The sequence below is a fragment of the Hyperolius riggenbachi genome, chromosome 5, assembly GCF_040937935.1.
Source record: "Hyperolius riggenbachi isolate aHypRig1 chromosome 5, aHypRig1.pri, whole genome shotgun sequence".
NCBI lineage: Eukaryota > Metazoa > Chordata > Amphibia > Anura > Hyperoliidae > Hyperolius > Hyperolius riggenbachi.
In genome coordinates, this window is record NC_090650.1 from 46382849 (window position 1) to 46402903 (window position 20055).

The window sequence follows — 20055 nt, forward strand, 5'->3', positions numbered from 1 at the left end:
GAGAGGTGCACTACTACCCATGGAAGGTTAACCCCAATACTTGGCTTAGGGTCAGAAAGAAGCCCTACCCCTCCCCTAGATCCGTCTGCCTGCAACCCCTCTGCCCCCTGTTTGGGTAACCTCTATCACGGGGGCACCTCATGCACATAATGCACAGCAATGGCAGCAGCTGTGCTTTATACATTACCTCCTTCCGGTGGCGAGAAAGGTTCTCTTCACTCCTCCTCAGTGTGGCTCCAGTCTCTGCATGTCATGTGACAAGGATGAAAGCCATATGGTGATTGGCTGTACAGCGTCTGTACACTGAAGAGGAGTGAAGAGGACCTGTCACACTGCCGGTAGGAGATAAAGTAAAATGTTCCGCTGCTGTTGTTGCTCTGCGTTATGTTCATCAGCCGCCCCAACCACACAATTGTTACGCCCCTGGTATCAGGTGTGGGATTCACACACTACTGCAGCCACAGAGATCAACAGGACTGCCAGGCAACCGGTATTATTTAAAAGGAAATGAAGATGGCAGCCTCCATATGCCTCTCACTTCTAGTGTCCTTTAAATAGGGTTCTGAGCTACGAAAATACAAATGGAAATAAACAATAAAAGCCCATACAGATTTGTAACTTGAAGGGGGACAGCCATACTATCCCAGGAAAAAAACACATACCTGTATTTATGTAGATAAATACTTGTTCTACTTACATAACAGTTGTATTGTACTGTCCACATTTTGATTTCAGTGAATCTTTTATAGTATATAAATAGAAAGCTGTTCCGGGTGTTTTCCATCTTTACAGCCTCTGACTGAAGCAAATGCTGATGTAATTTCCTCCCTTACTCTTTTTTCTCCTAGAAACTGCACTGTCCTTTCTAGCTTGCTTTGTAAACACATCTGAGCACAGCATAGATCGTATTTCAGCAGCTTCTGCAGAGGAGTGAGGTGTATTTCCCTTCTCAGCCTCATGTCCCACTGAACTGCCCTCAGCCAATCAGTGAGGAGCTGGAATGTGGGAGGGGAGATAACAAGCTTCCCTCTGCCCAGCAATGTACCAAAAAGAATCCAGGCTGACCCGAGATAAGATTCATTACAGCAGAAACATTTATGATTATACTGGAATGCTTGCAATGCAGGGTCGGGACGTAAACCACATAAGAAACGCAGAGCAGTGGATAAATGGAATTTGATTTTGTGGATGACAATCCCCCTTTAATATTGTGAAAAAAGGTTTAATGTGAGTTGTAAGAAAAAACTCCACGTCAGTCAGTTACTGCTGGAAAGTATGATTCGTCCATAGACAGCATCTAATCTGCATGCTAATTACGTTTTCATCAGCTCAGATGGAAAACACTACTATGGTGAGTGATGAATATTTATACACATGGGTATGATTGAAAAAAGTTACTATAAAAAGAACATCTAGTATTTTGCCTGTGTAAAATGAAGGGTCAGAACACTGTGTATCTACTATTGGGCTCATTTGAAGGATTCAGATACTAGGGGGGTATCTATACATAACTGCCGCCATCAAGTTATAGGATGTATTCTCATTGCAAAACCGCTTCCCTGGCATTACAGATTCATTATTATTTGGCTGAATTAGTGAACAGCACAGCTAATGGAAATGAATAAGACTTGCATACTGGCAATAAGGTGAAATAACACCCTTTGCAAGGTGCCAGCTGACCCTTATAGTAAAGCCTGGAGTCAGGAAGGGGAACCAGAGAAGCAGGCAGCCAGGTCCCGGACGCCCAACAGGCTCTACGCCTCCGCCTAGGTCGCCTTGTGGCTTATCTGGCTGTAGAACAGCTCTGGCTCCACAGCATTCAGCATTTTGTTGCCATGGCCTAAATGTAGTGTCCTTATTTCCAGGCAGCGGTGTAAGTAGGGGGGAGCAGCTCCTGTGACTGCAGAGGGGGCCAAAGGTGTGTGTGTGGGGGGAGGGGGGGCAGCTGCTGAGCTTCCCTTTCTGTGATACTCCAGATCAGGTGTTTTTGTGGCTACACACGTTATGGGTGTGAATGTGAAGACACTGATGGCCACACTTGTATGACCTTTGCAAGATATGCACCCATGCTGTGACGGTCACCAAGGAGGGGTCAAGGATGAGTTGTGAACATTGGGGCAGGCCCATCAAAGTTTTGCTTGGGGGGTCGGGGGGGGGGGGAATACATGATCTGTAGTCACACACCGATGCCCATCATTACCAGGACTTGTTCAAGCATCAAAGGAACCCTGAGTCAAGTAACTTGGAGGACACCATAGCCCCCCTCCCAGGTCTTCCCTACCCCACATGAGTCTCCCTGGTGGCCTGAATTATTTTCGACAGCATAGGAACTCACCTGTTCCGTCTGGCATGCTGCTTCATTACTCTGTGCGCTCTCATCATCATCGTCAGTGAGAAGATTCGGCCAGGTGAGGCTGAAGACGGTAGGACAGGTGAGTTGGGAGGGGGGGTCTGGCAGTGCATGGGGGCCCTGCCCATGTTGCCCACTAAACTGTTACTGTCTCTTTTGGACTATAAGACTCACTTTTTTGGTACTTTTTCAATTGCAAAGTGATGAAAAGTTATTTAAACAGAATACAAAAAAATGACCTCTTAGGAGAAAACTCAGGAAAAAAAAGTTAGTTACTGAATTTTTTGGACTATAAGACTAACTTTTTCTCCCCCAAAAGTAGGGAGGGAAGTCACTGCGTCTTATCGTCCAAATGCAGGGAGTTCCTGATTTGTGAACGCCTGCCAATATGAACCTCAAACCCGCTGCAATGTCAGGGACTCCCTGTACTGTGTCCATGCAGAGGAGGACACAGGGGACAAACAGAGGACACGGGGACACAAAGAGGTATAGAGGAGGACACAAGGGGGATACAATGGGGCATAGAGGAGAACAAAAGGAGGACAGAAAGAGGCATAGAGGAGGACACAAGGGGGACACAATGGGGCATAGAGGAGAACAAAAGCAAGACAGAGGCGGACACATGGGGGACACAAGGGGGACAGAGGAAGACACAAGAGGTACAAGGGGGCATGAGGAACAATGGGGGCATAATCCACAAGATGCTCCTCCCCCATGGATGCACCAGGTTTAGTATACATTTTTCCCCTGGCTTTTGTCCTCTAAACCTGGGTGCGTCTTATGGTCAGGAGCGTCTTATAGTCCAACAAATACGGTAACTTAAATGGGGCCCTAGGCAAGATGACACATTTAAGCCCCACTATCAGTCATCTAGCTTCTTTGGTAAGGTAAGATAAGGGAGATTAGTCGGTAAAGGAGCAAGCCAGGTCCTAAGCACCTGCCTAATGTGCCTCATGGATGATCCGGCTCTGATGTTGCCCCTATGGTTGTGCTGGCCCTGACCATACGTCACATCAGCGTGCTTATTTCTGTGTGCGCTGCTGCTACCTCTGCTTTCCAGGCAGACAGACCTTGGCAAGCGAAATGCGGAAACAGACCCCGGTGATGAGTAACGGTGTAGCTGAATTATGCTGCCGCATATAAAAGGATTATTTGGAATCATGTAAATGTCATTTTGCATACATGCTGCAGCTCAGGCTGAAGGTGAACACAGAACACAATAGCTGCAGAAATCCACACAAAAGCCATATTGATGCCTCGTTCAATGATTTGGCTGTAACTAGATATCTCCATCAGGTAGGAAAATGCTGGGAAGATGTATAGCAGGCCATTGTTGGGTTATCATCGCAAATCTAAGCGTTCACCTGGCATTACCCTCGCCCTCCTCGCCGCTATTCATTCAATGATCTGCTTGTTCTGCGGGATTACAAGTACATCCCTCCTGCCCTCGTTTCATTATTATCTGCTGTGGGGAATTCTTAAAGGGGAATCTGTACAATCGTTAAAGAGGAACTTTAGCAAAAAGGGGAACAAAAAATAAATCAATACGCTGCAAAGTGAGAAGTTAAAAAAACAGAAGCGATATAAAGAAATGATTGATATTTGCCCTGTCATTTGTTCATATTGTTTGATCCACAATGAGCCTGCACATCATCATCTTTACTACTGGCAGACATGAAAAAAAACTAGAGAGCATCAACTGCCACTATCTATAACCACATCCCCTAACAATGCAATAGGCTAAAAGATTGTTTTTTTTATAGATACACATATGCACAAAGGGAGATACTGGTTGCTTTTCAGTTGGAAACGGCCCACAATGCAACGAGGCTCTCACAGTGTGATGTCAGGTCCTGATGTCACAGTGTGGGAGGGGTTTCACCATAATATTAGCCATACAGAACCCCCAGATGATCTATTTGAACAAAAGGTAAAGATTTCCAGTGGGAAAAGGGGTATCAGATTCTGATTGGGATGACGTTAAAGCCTTGGTTAGTTACAGTTCCTGTTTAAAGTCAACCCAGCTTCAAATCCCTTAGACCAGGGGTCAGGAACTTTTTTGGCTGAGAGCCATAACACATATTTTAAAATGTAATTCTGTGAGAGCCATACAATATGTTTCAAACTGGGACTGTGCGCATGCGCAGCAGAGGGCCATGTTGCCCTGTTGCCATGGTGATCTGTATACAGTTGATCTGCCGTGCAGCGGAGGTGTCAGACACATCTTCAGCTTCTCTTGGATTTCAGCAACATCAGCAATTTCCCTAAGAGCCAGACGGGAGAAATACGGACTAACAGCTTGTACAATTATCTAGCTGACTTGGGGGTTGATTCACTTTGTAGGATGAGATCCCCGCACTTTGGCTCAATAGGCTGCTTGTTAAGTGACAGGCAGCCTATTAGGCCAATCAAAGTGCAGGGATCTCATCCTAAAAAGTCACTGGACCTGACAGGGTCCAAAAGGGGAACAATTGGAGCAGCTGTTAGTTTTGGGGGGAGGGCGAGTAAGCTAGTAGTGCATGCTACAGCTGGCATTGCTGTGACAGCATTTATCTGTGTTAGTTTCAATGTTCTTTGCTCTGAAATTGTTCTTTTTATTGATCCACGTTGTAAGACTTTAGCCTGGGGTATGAATTATGCCCTCCACTTCCTCCTTTATGAAGCTCATTGGCCATCTTTAGTCATGTGATATTGGTGACAAGTGAGGGTGAACACGCCATGAGGCAAACTGAATCAAAGTATCAGGTTGCAGGGGCGTAACAAGGGATAAACCACATCAAAGGAGGGACGGCACACCACTGGCTGCAAAAACAATGCTGTGTATTGCGGAACAGGAGCACTACATGTTACGGACACAAGTGCTTCATCAGGTACATAACAGCTACTTTATGCAAGCATGCAAATATACACTCACAGATGGGCAGCCCCACCCAAACTCGCAGATGTCCCAACATATCATTAACCCTTAGTGTGATTTTTGTACACTGAAACAAAATTATACCAACCCACTCCCCACCCCTGCAGGAGTCCCATCCGCCACACCCCACCCAACGTGACCAGTGACACAACATTTACGTTTGCTACTTAGCACTTGACTTTGCTGCAAGATTTCTGCGGGTGATCTTGAAGGAATGCGACTTGCCCCTGTATTCCTTCAACACAATAGCTCCAAAAATTTGGCACTTTAGCGCTTACAGTGGGCCCTAGCACCCTCATTTGCATAAAAAAATGGGAGACTTAGGCTGGGGTTTTAAGTGATCTGTGCAAGTTAACTTGTGTTACAGTAAAAAGTAGTAGATAATTTGGTTCTATCTCTCTCCTTAAAGTTACTCTATGGGCTTGATTCACATAAGGGTGCTAAGTGTTAGCATGCCTATGAAAAGCCCCTTCGCACACCTAAAGAGACTTCTTTGCGTGCGCAAAATGTAGCGCTGCGCGGCGCACGCAAAATGTCACACCGGGTGCTACTATAATGTGCGACTGAAACGTCGGACGTTTCGGGCGCACCCGCTGCAACATTTTAGGGGCACCCAGTGCGCTGTTATAGTCGCATCCGGTGCAACGTTTTGTGCGCACCGCATAGCGCTAAACTTTGCGCGCAATCAAAAAAAGCTTTGGGCTGTGAATCGAGCCCCTATGTATTGGATTCATGCATATGTCTTGAAGATGAAAATATCCAGCCACATGAAAATACTGCAGTTCATATCAATCACTCAGTAGTCAAATCTTCCTTACAGCTCCCTTGTGATGACTCATGCTGTTCTGTCTCTGAACTCAGGAGGGAAGACAGCATGATCCATCAGGTGGGAGGAGTGAAATGTGATCACATAAGAGCCAAGATAGGCAGGTTTTAGTGATCTGCTGGGTTTTACTGCACGTTTCATGTGGTTACAGAACACAGAGGAAACGTTTATTTAAAGAGAACCCGAGGTGGGATTTAATTATGTTAGTGGGGCACAGAGGCTGGTTGTGCACACTAACACCAGCCTCTGTTGCCCCATGGTGTGCCTCCAGGACCCCCCTGCGCGCTGCTATACCCTCCGCACAGCTAGCAACACACAGCGTGTCGCCAGCACAATGTTTACCTATGCCGTGTCTGTTAGCGCCGCTCCCCCGCCTCCTCTGTATCGGCGATACCCGCCCGCGTCCCTTCCCTCCAATCAGCGGGAGGGGAGGGACGCGGGCGGGTAGCGCCGATACAGAGGAGGCGGGGGAGCGGCGCTAACAGACACGGCATAGGTAAACATTGTGCTGGCGACTCTCTGTGTGTCGCTAGCTCTGCGGAGGGTATAGCAGCGCGCAGGGGGGTCCTGGAGGCACACCATGGGGCAACAGAGGCTGGTGTTAGTGTGCACAACCAGCCTCTGTGCCCCACTAACATAATTAAATCCCACCTCGGGTTCTCTTTAAGGTAGGAAACAACACCATTGCTTTTATGAAACACTTCTGTTTTAAAGATATAGCAGTCGATTCATATGCATGGATTCACTACAAGATAAGTGCGTCTAAAGCGACTAAAAAAAAAATACAACAGATACTTACCTAAGGAAAGGGAAAGGGTTCTGGGTCCTATAGAGCCTTCGCGCTCCTCTCATGGTCCTCTTGTTCCAATGCAGGATCCCCGTTAAAACACACACACACACACACACACAGTCTTCAGGAGTACAAGCTCCCGTAGATGGGCGGCTCCATACTGCGCATGCACACAGAGGCGTAGCTAGGGTTTTCAGCACCAGGGGACAAAGTGTTTGCGCCCCCTCTGGACAAATGGGCATGGCCACACATCAGAATGTGGCTGTTGTCATAGATTGCCATAGGTGCCCCCCCCCCCCCTTCCCGTTTAAATACCCAAATGTGCCCCCTTCATTATTCAGATAGCCTGATGTGTCCCCTTTAAATAGCCAAATGTGCTTGCCTTTAGATAGCCAGATGTGCCCCCCTATAAACAGCCAGATGTTACTCGCTTTTTCTGCTGCTGCTAACGCTTCTGCACTTCTCTGCAGAGGAAAGGAGAGAAGCAGAGTCACTTCGGACAGCCAGCGAGCCACCTCTCACGCACTCGGGGGTGCAGTGGCTTTGCTGAGTGCCCTCACAGTGCTGCGCCCGGGGACATATGTCCCCCCCCTTAGCTATGCCTCTGCATGCGCGAGTGCTCAAGAGAGGGCGCTCACGCATACGCTGTATGGAGTGGCCCGTCTTCAGGAGCTCGGGCTCACATAGACTATCGAAATCTCCTGCACAACAGAGAGCAGTTTCCGACTAATCAGTTGGAGACTGGTAACAAGGAAACAAGCTCTGTAATACGGGGGCTGTGAGAGGAGTGAGAAGGCTATATAGGACCCAGAGCCTAGTTACCTCTCCTTAGGTAGGTAACTTTTTTTTTGTTGTTTTTTTAATCGCTTCAGACTCCCTTTAAGCAGTTGATAATAAAGCTGTTGACATTTTTCTTCTAATTCTCCCAGTCTGCAGTCACATCTGCAATGAACTGAGGATGTCACCGGATAAATATAGAAGCAGCATCATGATTTCATTGTTGATATAAAATGATAATTATTTGACTAGGAGTGTAAGTGGAGGAAGTAGCTACAAAGAGACCACAAGATGAGCTCTAAATGTGTACAAGCGCAATTCACCAAGGAAGAAATGGAGCCATTCTGCAGAGTCCTGAAGGAGGTCTTAAAGTGGATCCGAAACAAACTTTTGCTGCCTTCATTTTTCTGCCCCTTACATATAACGTATTGGGCATTCTTCCCCCAAATGCTTTTTTAATTTTATGTATTACCTAATTGCATGTAACTTAATATATCCATGGCCCCAGCTCCTCCAGCGCCTAGGCATTCTAAGTCCCATGGCAAGAAACTAAAAACAAATGGAGCGCGCCATAGTGCATTATTCAAAGGGATGATTTATTCAAAAGTTCAAAGTTATACTCACAAGTGTATAAGTAAAACTCGCATGTCAGCGGGCAGCCAGCCGCTTAACCTCAACAGTGGAGGATGACGCGCTGTGGCCAGCAGCGCAGGTCCCGATGGCATGGGTTCCGTCTCGCTGGGAGGTGGGCGTGGCCAATGCTCAACATGTGGATGACGTCATTACGCGTTTCGGCGCACAGCGCCTTCGTCAGATGACGTATTCCGCGCAGGGCACGGAATTATAGTCTCTCGCCACCCGTTGTCATAGCAACAGGTGACGCTTAGGAAAAACTTTATTAACCCAGTACACTGGGCTGGATGGGTGGAATACAAAGGAACATAAAATACATAGCGGGGCGGAGGCAGGGCGGAATTGCGCATAGGATGGAAGTGACCCCTGCAAACTCGCCAGCACGTCATCCTCCGCTATTTTCTCAAGAGCAAATCAATAAAAATATTTAACACAAATGTCAAAATAAAAATGGCATAAAAAATATACAAAAGATTCTTTTTTTACAGGCAGGGTATATCAGAATCATTATACTAAAAACCGACGCTCCATAAAAACACTTAGACACCTAGTTAATGAACAGCAACTAGCATTAACATATGTAGCAATCTAGGGCATACTGTAAATAAAATACACACCCTGCACAGGGAATTCATACAGCTCCAACTATTGAAGCCAGAAAAACCTATATTGTCCGTATGATATAAATACACATATACTCTAAAAAATCATCAAGACATAAATATGCATGATATGGTAGTGTGCACCATAAGCTGCACTATCACATGCTTTTGAAATTACAAAAACAACCTTATTACTAGGTTGAACAAGGTTATAAAAATAATAATGATAAAAATAAAAAGGAATATAAAGATAAAAACAACAATAATACGTCGATACACCAATAGATATAGATGGAAATGACATATCAAGTCCGGATATAATTATATATTTTTATATATTGGGATTCTAAGTCCCATGTTGCACGTGCTCATGGGAGCTCAGCCTGAGAGGAGGCTTTTGTTGAAGCATGCATGAGTTTTCAGAGGCAAAGGGGCAGAGAGGGTAGGAGAGATTACACCGGCTGAGGGGTGGAGATGCAGTGCAGCTTGCCTGTGTGATGACAAGCAAAATATGGCTGCTCTCATTGTATCACAGGAAGAAATAATCATATACTGTTGAAACTGTTAGCAGCTAGATTTACTGTGTAAACCATCTAAACTTTAGATAAGATATCTACACAAGTTACTTGTTATAAAGGAGTCCACCCTTCAGATCAGAAGTTTGTGGCTACACTTGTTTGGGGTGTGAAGATCATGATGTCCACACTTGTATTATGGGTGGAGAAACACAAAAAAGTTCATGGTGAATACATTAAATGCCCACTGGGCCTCCTATGCTTCACACTGTGTTTGCAGCTGAGTTTCCCTATCTCAGCCATCAGTCAGGTGCTGGGTTGTGTCTGGTTGGAACAGATACCTCTTTACTAATCAAATTGGTCTTTTATGACTGTACATATTCTCTGGTCAAGATAATTCTCTATGCTTTGTAAAGGCCTGGCGAAGTGTCAATAACCCGAAACGGACTAGTGTCGTCGCCTGAACTAAAATTACCTTTTTTTTATCAAACAAAGCACACAGTGTCTATGATCTGCTTTTTGTATTGCTTTTTTATGTCTGTACCACAAATTCTACTGCTGTTTTACAAAGAATTGTCTACCTTTTTGAAGAAGAAAAATAATTTTTTTGTGACTATAATAAAGTGTGAAACTAAAATTTTGGAAACAGATCGCTATTTTGTGGCTTCACTTGATTTAAATTGATCCTCCTATAAAGAAACCTCCTACTATGCTTCAGGGCAGAGCCGGGACAAGTTCCTCCAGTACCCAAGGCTGAGGAATCAAAGTGCGCCCCTCCATCCCTCCCACCCCAGCCGATACACACTTATTGCAATTATAGTAAGAGGTGCCCCAGGGATCCCAACCCTCCCAACATCTTAATCTCTGGCTTGCAGTCACTGCCATGTATCCCGTTTTCTTATTCTCTTTGCTTAAAACACAATAGGGGAATGATAGCTGAGTGAGTTGTGCGCCCCCTCCTATACTGCGCCCTGAGGCTGGAGCCTCTCTCGCCTCTGCCTTGGCTGGCTGCTATGGCTGTTGCTACGCCCCTGTCTGTGAATCACCCCCTGTGTTTCTCGATAGAACGGAAAATGCACACAGTTTCAGGACCACTTTAAAACACAACAAAGATGGCGGACGTCATGTTCGTCTCATTAGGCCCGCCTTCTTTTCTCATCTATGGCATTTATGCAGAATGCATTGTACTCACGCATTGCAGTATGGCTTTTTATCGTATCCTTTATAGTTATTCATGTTTAGGGTCATTTTGCAGACTTCGCAGTGGAAACATCCTTTATGCCAAAACTGCAAGGGAGAAAAACAAAACAACAAAGAGTTAATCAGTAGGTAGTAACCACAGATGATTCATTCATAAAATCACAGCTTGTGAATGGCGAGAGCTGCTTCTGCCCATGATTCAGTCATGAAGAGACAGAAGGCTTGTTTCCTGAAGCACCTGACAGAGAAAGGGATGATACAATAAGTCCCGTGAAGAAAAAAAACCCTTCTGTGATATCATGAGGTGAGAATGGAGCTTAGACGTAATTGCACTAGAGACTCTGCGCAATTTACACCTCCTGCGCTGCGTGTCGCGCGGACTCAGCAGCTCTCAGCTGACATGAATATATCTGCAAAGGGACCGGAATAAAGTAGCGATCGGCTGAAATTTCAACATAGCGGCATGTTTCCATTCCTCGAGAACTGGGATTTACAAAAGCAAACCAGAACTTTCAAAGGGCTTAAAGTGGTCTGAAACTCAGCATTCCGTATTTGTTCTAAATAGGATTTCTTTCTCTTTCTGGATTCAGAGCAGCACCCATCAACTGGAAGTTTAGGCAGCGTGCCTCAGCTGGTAGCTCTGCACACCAATGGAGCCAACACTTGTAAGAATCCACTTTCAGCAGGCACCACCATATAAACGTAATCTCTTTATTGCATCACATGGGTTAAAAGGCTGTTGGATGACTGCCTTTTAACCCATGTGATGCAATAAAGAGATTACGTTTATATGGTGGTGCCTGCTGAAAGTGGGTTCCTATTTGTTCTAAAAGATTATTTACAGCCTTAAACCTACTAGCACAAAAAAAAAAATTGAAGCAGAACAGCATTCAAACAGTTAAACACAGCACCTTGGCGCAGCTAAGGTTTTGGTGGCCCCAAGCAGTCCATAACTTGAGGCCCCCATCCATAAAAGCGCCATGGCGAAAAAAATGGGCGGCCCCACCACAAAACAAAGTCGCAGCGAAACATTGGCTTGGCCAAAACATGATGTGGGAGGAGACAAATACTAGCATTTTTTTAGGCTAAATTGCACCCATGGCGACGGCGTAAAATGCGCCCCGCCCCCACATGGAGACAGGTATAGTTGTCTCCAGTATAGGTAGCCTGTATAGTTGTTCCCAGTATAGGTTAGATAGGTAGGTGCCCGCAGTATAGGCTAGATAGGTAGGTGCTCCCAGTATAGGTTAGATAGATAGGTGCCCCCAGTATAGGCTAGATAGGTAGGTGCCGTCAGTATAGGTTAGATAGGTAGGTGCCCGCAGTATAGATTAGATAGGTAGGTGCCGTCAGTATAGGCTAGATAGGTAGGTGCCCCCAGTATAGGTTAGATAGATAGGTGCCCCCAGTATAGGCTAGATAGGTAGGTGCCCCCAGTATAGGTTAGATAGGTAGGTGCCCGCAGTATGGATTAGATAGGTAGGTGCCGTCAGTATAGGTTAGATAGGTACGTGCCCGCAGTATAGATTAGATAGGTAGGTGCCGGCAGTATAGGCTAGATAGGTAGGTGCCCCCAGTATAGGTTAGATAGGTAGGTGCCCGCAGTATAGATTAGATAGGTAGGTGCCCGCAGTATAGGCTAGATAGGTAGGTGCCCCCAGTATAGGTTAGACAGGTAGGTACCCCTCCAGGGTCGGACTGGGCTACAGTAGTACAGTTTTTTCCCTCGGTGGGCCCTCCCTCCAGGTCTCTGGTGGGCCCCCCCTCCTTGTCTGACAGAGCTCCAATTGCTGCCTGCAGCACAAAAATTCTCTTCTCAGTGCTGTAATCACTCATGCTGAGAGCAGTGGCATAGCTAAGGAGCTGTAGGCCTCAATGCAAATTTTTCAATGGGGCCCCCCAAGCACTCTATACTTAACTACTGATACGGCGCACCAAAACCTGCCAATGGCAACTACAGTGTCAGAGGTGCAAGAAGGGGGTGGGGAACAGCTTGTTAATGATTAGCACTGTTCAAAGTATCTATAGAAGTGATTATTATGAGCAAAGGACCAATAGAGAGGTAATACTGTAGTTGAGGGAGGGCCATTCGGGGCCCCTTTGGGCCGAGGGCCCCGATGCGGTCGCAACCTCTGCAAAGTAGGACATTACTTTATATTGAAGGAGGGGGCTCTATGCAAAGTTTTGCTGGGCAGCAGTGTCTCTGAATTACAATGCTGCTAAGACATGTACATTTGGCTCTGTCCATAATACATCATGACCATGCCCACCTTCCGGTGCATGGTCACACCCTTTTTTCACCGCAATCATGGGATGTGTGGGCCCCAGGTTGAAATTTCTTTGGTGGGCCCCCAGTGTCCCAGTCCGACCCTGTACCCCTCAGTATAGGTTAGATAGGTAGATGCCCCCAGTATAGGTTAGATAGGTAGGTGCACGCAGTATAGATTAGATGGTAGGTGCCGGCAGTATAGGCTAGATAGGTAGGTGCCCACAGTATAGGTTAGACAGGTAGGTACCCCTCAGTATAGGTTAGAGAGGTAGATGCCCCCAGTATAGGTTAGATAGGTAGGTGCATGCAGTATAGGTTAGATAGGTAGGTACCTCTCAGTATATGTTAAATAGGTAGACGCCCCCAGTATAGGTTAGATAGGTAGGTGCACGCAGTATAGGTTATAGGTAGATGCCCCCAGTATAGGTTAGAAAGACAGGTTCCCCCAGTATAGGTTAGATAGGTAGGTACCCCCAGTATAGGTTAGATAGGTAGGTTGCACGCAGTATAGGTTAGATAGGTAGATGCCCCCAGTATAGGTTAGATAGGTAGGTGCCCCCAGTATACGTTAGATAGGTAGGTGCCCCCAGTATACGTTAGATAGGTAGGTACCCCTCAATATAGGTTAGATAGGTAGGTGTCTCCAGCCATAGGGGTGGGGAGAGCGGGCAGAGCGAAGTTTCAACTCACCTGCCTCGATCCTGCACGCACCATCTATCTTCTTCCTGTCCCAGCGTCTGTCGCATCGGTAAGAGCTGCCCCTGTGATGACATGCGGTTATGTCATCACAGGAGTAGCTGTTACCATAGCGACAGACGTCACACGCCGGGACAGGATGAAGATAGAGGCTGAGTGCAGGATCGAGGCAGGTGAGTTGAAACTTTGCTCTGCCCTCTTCGCATCCGCAAGCACCCCCGCCGCTGCGCACACTCTCCTGCCGCTTCGCCTCCAGCCGCCAGCAGCAGAAGGAGGCCCCCCTTTGGGTGAGGCCCCAAGCAGGGGCGTGGCTCGCGTGTATGCTGGCGGCGCCCCTACTGCAGTGGAAAGCTCCCTACTTCAGTGGGTAGCTTCTGGCCGCATCCAAAGAGGTGATAACATTATCTTTTGTTTACATTTCTCTGTTGCTACAATTAGTTACAGCCAGCACCGTGGTGAAACGGAACTGTACTGAGCTGACAACAGCTTATGCGGGCTGGAGGAAGCCCACAGTAAGTAAAAAAAAAAAAGTCAGGAAGACTCATGTCCGAGTCTCTTTAAGCCTGTGTGGATAGGTGCACAGCCGGTGGCGTAGCTATGGAGCTTTGGGCCCCGGTGTGAGTTTTACATTGGGGGCCCCCAAGCACTCTATACGTTACTGATACGGTGCAACAAAACCTGCCAAGGTCATCAACTGTATTAGAGTTGCATGAAGGGGATGGGAAACAGTTTATTGACGATTACTACCATTCAAAGCATCTATAGAAGTGATCATTACCACCACAGGTCCAATAAACAGCTTATACTTTGGTTTAGTAAGGGCCCCATGAGGCCCCTCTGGCCCAAGGGCCCCGATGCGGTCGATACCTCTGCAACCTCTATTGATTTGTCAGCTGCAGCATGCACAAAGAGTTGTTCAACTTGAGACGTTCTGTTCTGAAGTTCTGCCTTATTCCATCTGAGTTTAGCCGGACTTTAAGCCCCTGGAGGAAACCCCACACAAGCATGCAGAGAACTTGAAACTCCAGGATAACGACACGCTCGACAGAGAACAAGCTCGGGGCCTCAGTGCTGCGAGGCGAGAGCTGTAACCACTGAGGCACTCGGTCTAAACAAACCATAGAAAAAAGGTTTTCAATGGACCGGATTTCGTCTTTAAACCAATTTAGTTACTTTAGCATTCAGTAAATATTTTATTATGTGCAGCAGCTTCGCCTGAGAGCCCAACTTCAAACAGCGCAGGAACAAAGTCCCCAGACTGGGCAGATTTCAAGGTCTACTTACGTATGCAAATGAAATTAATGAATTCCGGAGCTGCACTGAGCAATTAAATTACACGCTAAGCCATTCCCACATGTGAGATGCTAGTCACATCTGCTTTGACAAATAATTGAATGTAATGGGTGGGAAACTATTAGTTATTACAATAACCTTTTTTTTTTTTTTTTTTATCGCCTTGAATTAGAATATTTTCCTCTCTTCTTAAATTAATTTCTTTCCCCTTTGAAATTTAAATGGTATCAATTAGTACATCACAAGGAACAGATTGTAGCACCTGTTCTAAGCGATCCTTGAATGCGTTCCCCGGGTCGCAGAGCTGACGCTTACATCCCAAACGTGGATACGTGTGATGGCGGTACAAAACCCAGACTCACAGGGTATAGGTAAAATGTGATTTTCAATACTCTACTAATCTGGCTATGCGTTTTTGTTGTGTGATTACGACATATATCCTCTGTCAATTGTTAAACCCTCACCTCTCCCCTTTAAAATGCCTTGAACTTAGCCCAAACCTCCCCCACACCCTAAACTTCACATCCTAACGTTTTGCCCCAGCCCCCGTCCCCCCACTCACCATTCTGTCTTCACAATGCCCAGAAATCCCAACCCTCCTCTAACATCCACCCCTTCATAATGCCTATTCTTAAAGTTTTTCCAGTCTTTAACTGTCCAATTTTGGTGAGCTTGTGCAAATTGTAGCCTCTTTTTCCTATTTGTAGTGGAGATGAGTGGTACCCGGTGGGGTCTTCTGCTGTTGTAGCCCATTCACCTCAAGGTTGTGCGTGTTGTGGCTTCACAAATGCTTTGCTGCATACCTCAGTTGTAACGAGTTATTTCAGTCAACGTTGCTCTTCTATCAGCTTGAATCAGTCGGCCCATTCTCCTCTGACCTTTAGCATCAACAAGGCATATTCTCCCACTGGACTGCCGCATACTGGATGCTTTCCCTTTTCACACCATTCTTTGTAAACTCTAGAAATGGTTGTGCGTGAACATCCCAGTAACTGAGCAGATTGTGAAATACTCAGACCGACCCGTCTGGCACCAACAACCATGCCACGCTCAGAATTGCTTAAATCACCTTTCTTTCCCATTCTGACATTCAGTGTGCAGTTCAGGAGATTGTCTTGACCAGGACCACACCCCTAAATGCATTGAAGCAACTGTGATTGGTTGATTAGATAATTGCATTAATAAGAAATTGAACTGGTGTTCCTAATAACCATATATATATATATATATATATATATATATATATATATATATATATATATATATATATATATATATATATAGTCATGGCACTAGCTGTCATTCAGAGGAGCTCACAATTGAATCTTACCATAGTCATATCCCTATCGTAGTTTAGGGCTAATTTAGGTGGCAGCCAATTAACTTATCTGTATGTTTTTGGGATGTGGGAGGAAACCGGAGTGCCCAGAGGAAACTCATGTAGAAACAGGGAGAACATACAAACTCCGTGCAGATAGTTCTCTGGCTGGGATTCGATCTGAGAACCCAGCGCTGCAAGGCAAGTGTACTAACCACTACGCCACTATGCTTAATAGTTTACAATTGCAATAGTTTACAATTTGTTTACAATATTCATTTATAAATTATTTAGTTAGTGTTTGCCCAATTGTAAAATCTTTCCTCACCCAGATTTACTATCTGTAATTTACTACAAGTGGTGAGATCTTTAGTCCTGGCAGGTAATCTGTGCGGAATGTTCGTTTATTGAAAAGTTCTGAAGCCAGTAGAAAAGATCTCTGGTATCCCAGAATGCTGACTTTAGAACTCCCAGTAAACAAACATTCTGCAGAAATCACCTGCTAGTAATAAAGATGTTTCGGCCAGTGATACATTTTAGAATGCAAATCAGGGAGAGGAAAGATTTTACAATGGGCACTGACTAAATAATCTATAAATGAATATTGTAAAAGATAAGCAATTGTATTCATCATGCCATTTTCACTACAGGCCCTCTTGAAAGTATTGCTTGCTTCCATTTGCAGATGAGATTCCTGTGGCCTGTCTGTCCAGCTGACCTTGTGTGGTGGCGGCAGGGAACAGAGTCCTGTGTTCTGGAAAAGTGACCCCTCTGGGTTAATGATTTGCAGCGCACAGCGGCTTGGTGAATGCAGAAACCTGCCGACAGCTACACATATCTGAATGAGTCCATCCACAGCATTCTCTCTAACCAGCATGCTATGTATGTGTTTCCTCTGCACACCTGCCTGATATTAGCAATAGTATTTCAGCTATTCCACCTCAGGGAGAGGTTAGAGGGGGACTTTTATCACTCCTTTGTTTTCTTAACCCCATCTACACGATACGATTCTTTGTGCGATTCGATTACGATTCTATTTACGATCCGATTAAATCCGACATGTCCGATCGGGATTCGATTCAATTCAATCCGATTTGCCATTGCAAAACAATGGTGAATCGAATTGAATCCCTGTCGGACATGTCGTAATCGAATCGCACAAAGAATCGTATCCTGTAGATGGGGCTTTAAAAGCGCTTTTGCGGAGCAATTGTTTTTTCAATTCCTAACGTCAGTTCCTGATGAACTCATTAACCCGGAAATGAATAAATACAATGTATTTATTCATCAAACCGCTCTGGAAATCGCAATACAAAGCGCTTTTTCAAGTGCTTTGCGATTTCCCTATACCTTCCATTGAGCCAAAACGCTCAGAAAATGGTACAGGTAGCGCATTTGCGATTTTTAAAAAAATCCAAACACTCAAATGTGAACACTCTCGTAGGAAATCATTGCACAAGCGCTTTTAGATAGAGCGATTTGCAAAATCGCCAGCGCTTAAAAAAAATCTGCAAAAGCTTATAGGGGCTTGATTCACTAAACCGTGATAACTCAAATATCTCACTTTATCAAAGATATCACACCTTATCAAAGATATCACACGTTATGAAACAATATCACACCTTATCAAAGATATCATACCTTATCAAAGATATCATACCTTATCAAAAATATCACACCTTATGAAACGATATCACACCTTATCAAAGATATCATACCTTATCAAAGATATCACACCTTATAAAACGATATCACACCTTATCAAAGATATCACACCTTATGAAACGATATCACACCTTATGAAACAATATCACACCTTATCAAAGATATCACACCTTATGAAACGATATCACACCTTATCAAAGATATCATACCTTAACAAAGATATCACACCTTATCAAAGATATCACACCTTATCAGAGTAGCATAGCGAGCGCTACGAACCCGCAGGGGATCAGGGCAGGACGAGTGCCATTGCCAATTAGCAAGCATAAGTTTGTAGCGCTCGCTATGCTACTCTGATAAGGCGTGTTAACCAAGGTGTGATATATTTTCATAAGGTGTTATCTTTCATAAGGTGTGATCTTTTAGTTATCACGGTTTAGTGAATTAAGCCCGTAGTGTGAATAAGCCCTAACTGAAATAAGCAGCGTTCTGTCATTTCTGTACACTTTCCACTGAAGCCCGGACTTCTGCAACCACAAACTTAATCAAGTCTATTATTTATAAAAAACAACTTGTCACAATCCAGGAGAATGTGAAATGAGCCTGTGATGGAAAAATACGTAATCAGTTTGTCTTTAGAAGAACTGCTTGTCAAAGGGATAAGGAGTTTCAGAAATGCAGACACCGAAGGTAACATTCATATAATGGGCCTAATTCATCAAGCTGCTAAAGCAGCGCAGCTTAATGTGCAGTAGTGCGTGCTATGCATGCCTTACATACCAGCCTCCTGCCATGTAAGGAGCGTGCCTTCCCTAGCAACCCGCGTAACTTTGGATGCGGGCGGTCCTGGTCACTAACAGCCGCTACTATGACAATCAACATATCACCCTATGCCGCGCTATGCATATGCACTCTGCCGAGGGTGATATGTTAGTCATTTTTACGTTCTGCGGAGTCGCCTGGGATCTTAAAGATCCGATCTGCCATGAGGTTGTCGTTGCTGTGTCGCTAAACGTTGTTCGCGTAATCACGTGCCTATACCCACGTCGCAAGATTGTGGAGACTATCGCTCCAAAAAATTGTGGGTTCGTGCCTTTAGGAGCATTTGGATAACCCAGTCCATTGCAAGGCAGAGTCGTGGACACGCCCACTGAGTTGCATGGGCACTGCATTTACGTGCGCTAACACCTTGCATGTGCATAGCTGTGAACGAGGCGTTAATGTTCTCTGTAAACCCTGTGGGACACGATGGTGCAATATAGGCAGGGAAATAAATAAACATCTAATTGCTTTGTTTGTATTATCTGAGGTAACCAATTATAACACGTTATTTTAAAATTGATCTTGGCAACTGGCAGATACAGACAATGATAAAATATGTATGAGTATTTGTGAGGACACGCTCTTATCTGTTACTGCCGGAACCCTCCCTGAGAACCTCCGTGTGACACGACAGACGTGTAACAACATGAAGTGCTTCAGAACCTGGAGTCTCACCACATCTGAGAAATCACACAATACAGAGGGACTAGCTTGGGAATAGGCCCGATGAGAGGAGACTCAGAAGACCAGGGGGTACTGTGACCCGAGACGTCAGCCTCTGACGGAACCAAAGTGGACCACTTGGGATTTGTTGTACAGTAGAGTCCCAGCTGTCCGGAACTCCACTAACCAGAAGTCTCAACCAATCCGGGCAAATTGATGGAAGTACTCTGTGGCGAACGCCAAATTCTTAGGCTGTTTGTGGCCTCAGTTGTCCTTAAAGAGACACTGAAGCGAAAAAAAATATATGACATAGTGAATTGGTTGTGTACTATGAATAATTACTAGAAGATTAGCAGCAAAGAAAATATTCTCATATTTTTATTTTCAGGTATATAGTGTTTTTTCTAACATTGCAACATTCTATAATATGTGCAGATTACACAACACTCAGCATTCAAAATTATTCTTTCAGAACAGTCTGTGAACTAATGACCTCTCCTCTGGCAGAGAAAAAGTAAATCGTTCAGGAACAGTTGAGATAATAAAAGTCAGAAAAAAGCCCTCTCCACGACTTTGAAAGTCGTAGAGATTAATGGCTTTTTTGCATAGAGATAACAACTGGACTGTCTTAACTCTTCCTGTACTGGAAACAATTAGACTGATGTATCTGATCTTAATGTTTTATTTCTTAGCTGTACTACACATACAAATCATAATAT

The 20055-nt window shown here is 45.0% G+C and overlaps 1 protein-coding gene across 3 annotated transcripts in view; it reads right to left on the minus strand.

The window, feature by feature from the left end:
* The window catches only part of LOC137518168 (LIM zinc-binding domain-containing Nebulette), a 252739-nt gene that overhangs the window by 210117 nt on the left and 22567 nt on the right, over window positions 1-20055 (minus strand). For all 3 annotated transcript variants that reach the window (XM_068235597.1, XM_068235594.1, XM_068235596.1), the window contains exon 2: window positions 10603-10697. In XM_068235597.1, the coding sequence (XP_068091698.1) occupies window positions 10603-10697 (95 nt within the window). The remainder of the gene's footprint in view (window positions 1-10602; window positions 10698-20055) is intronic.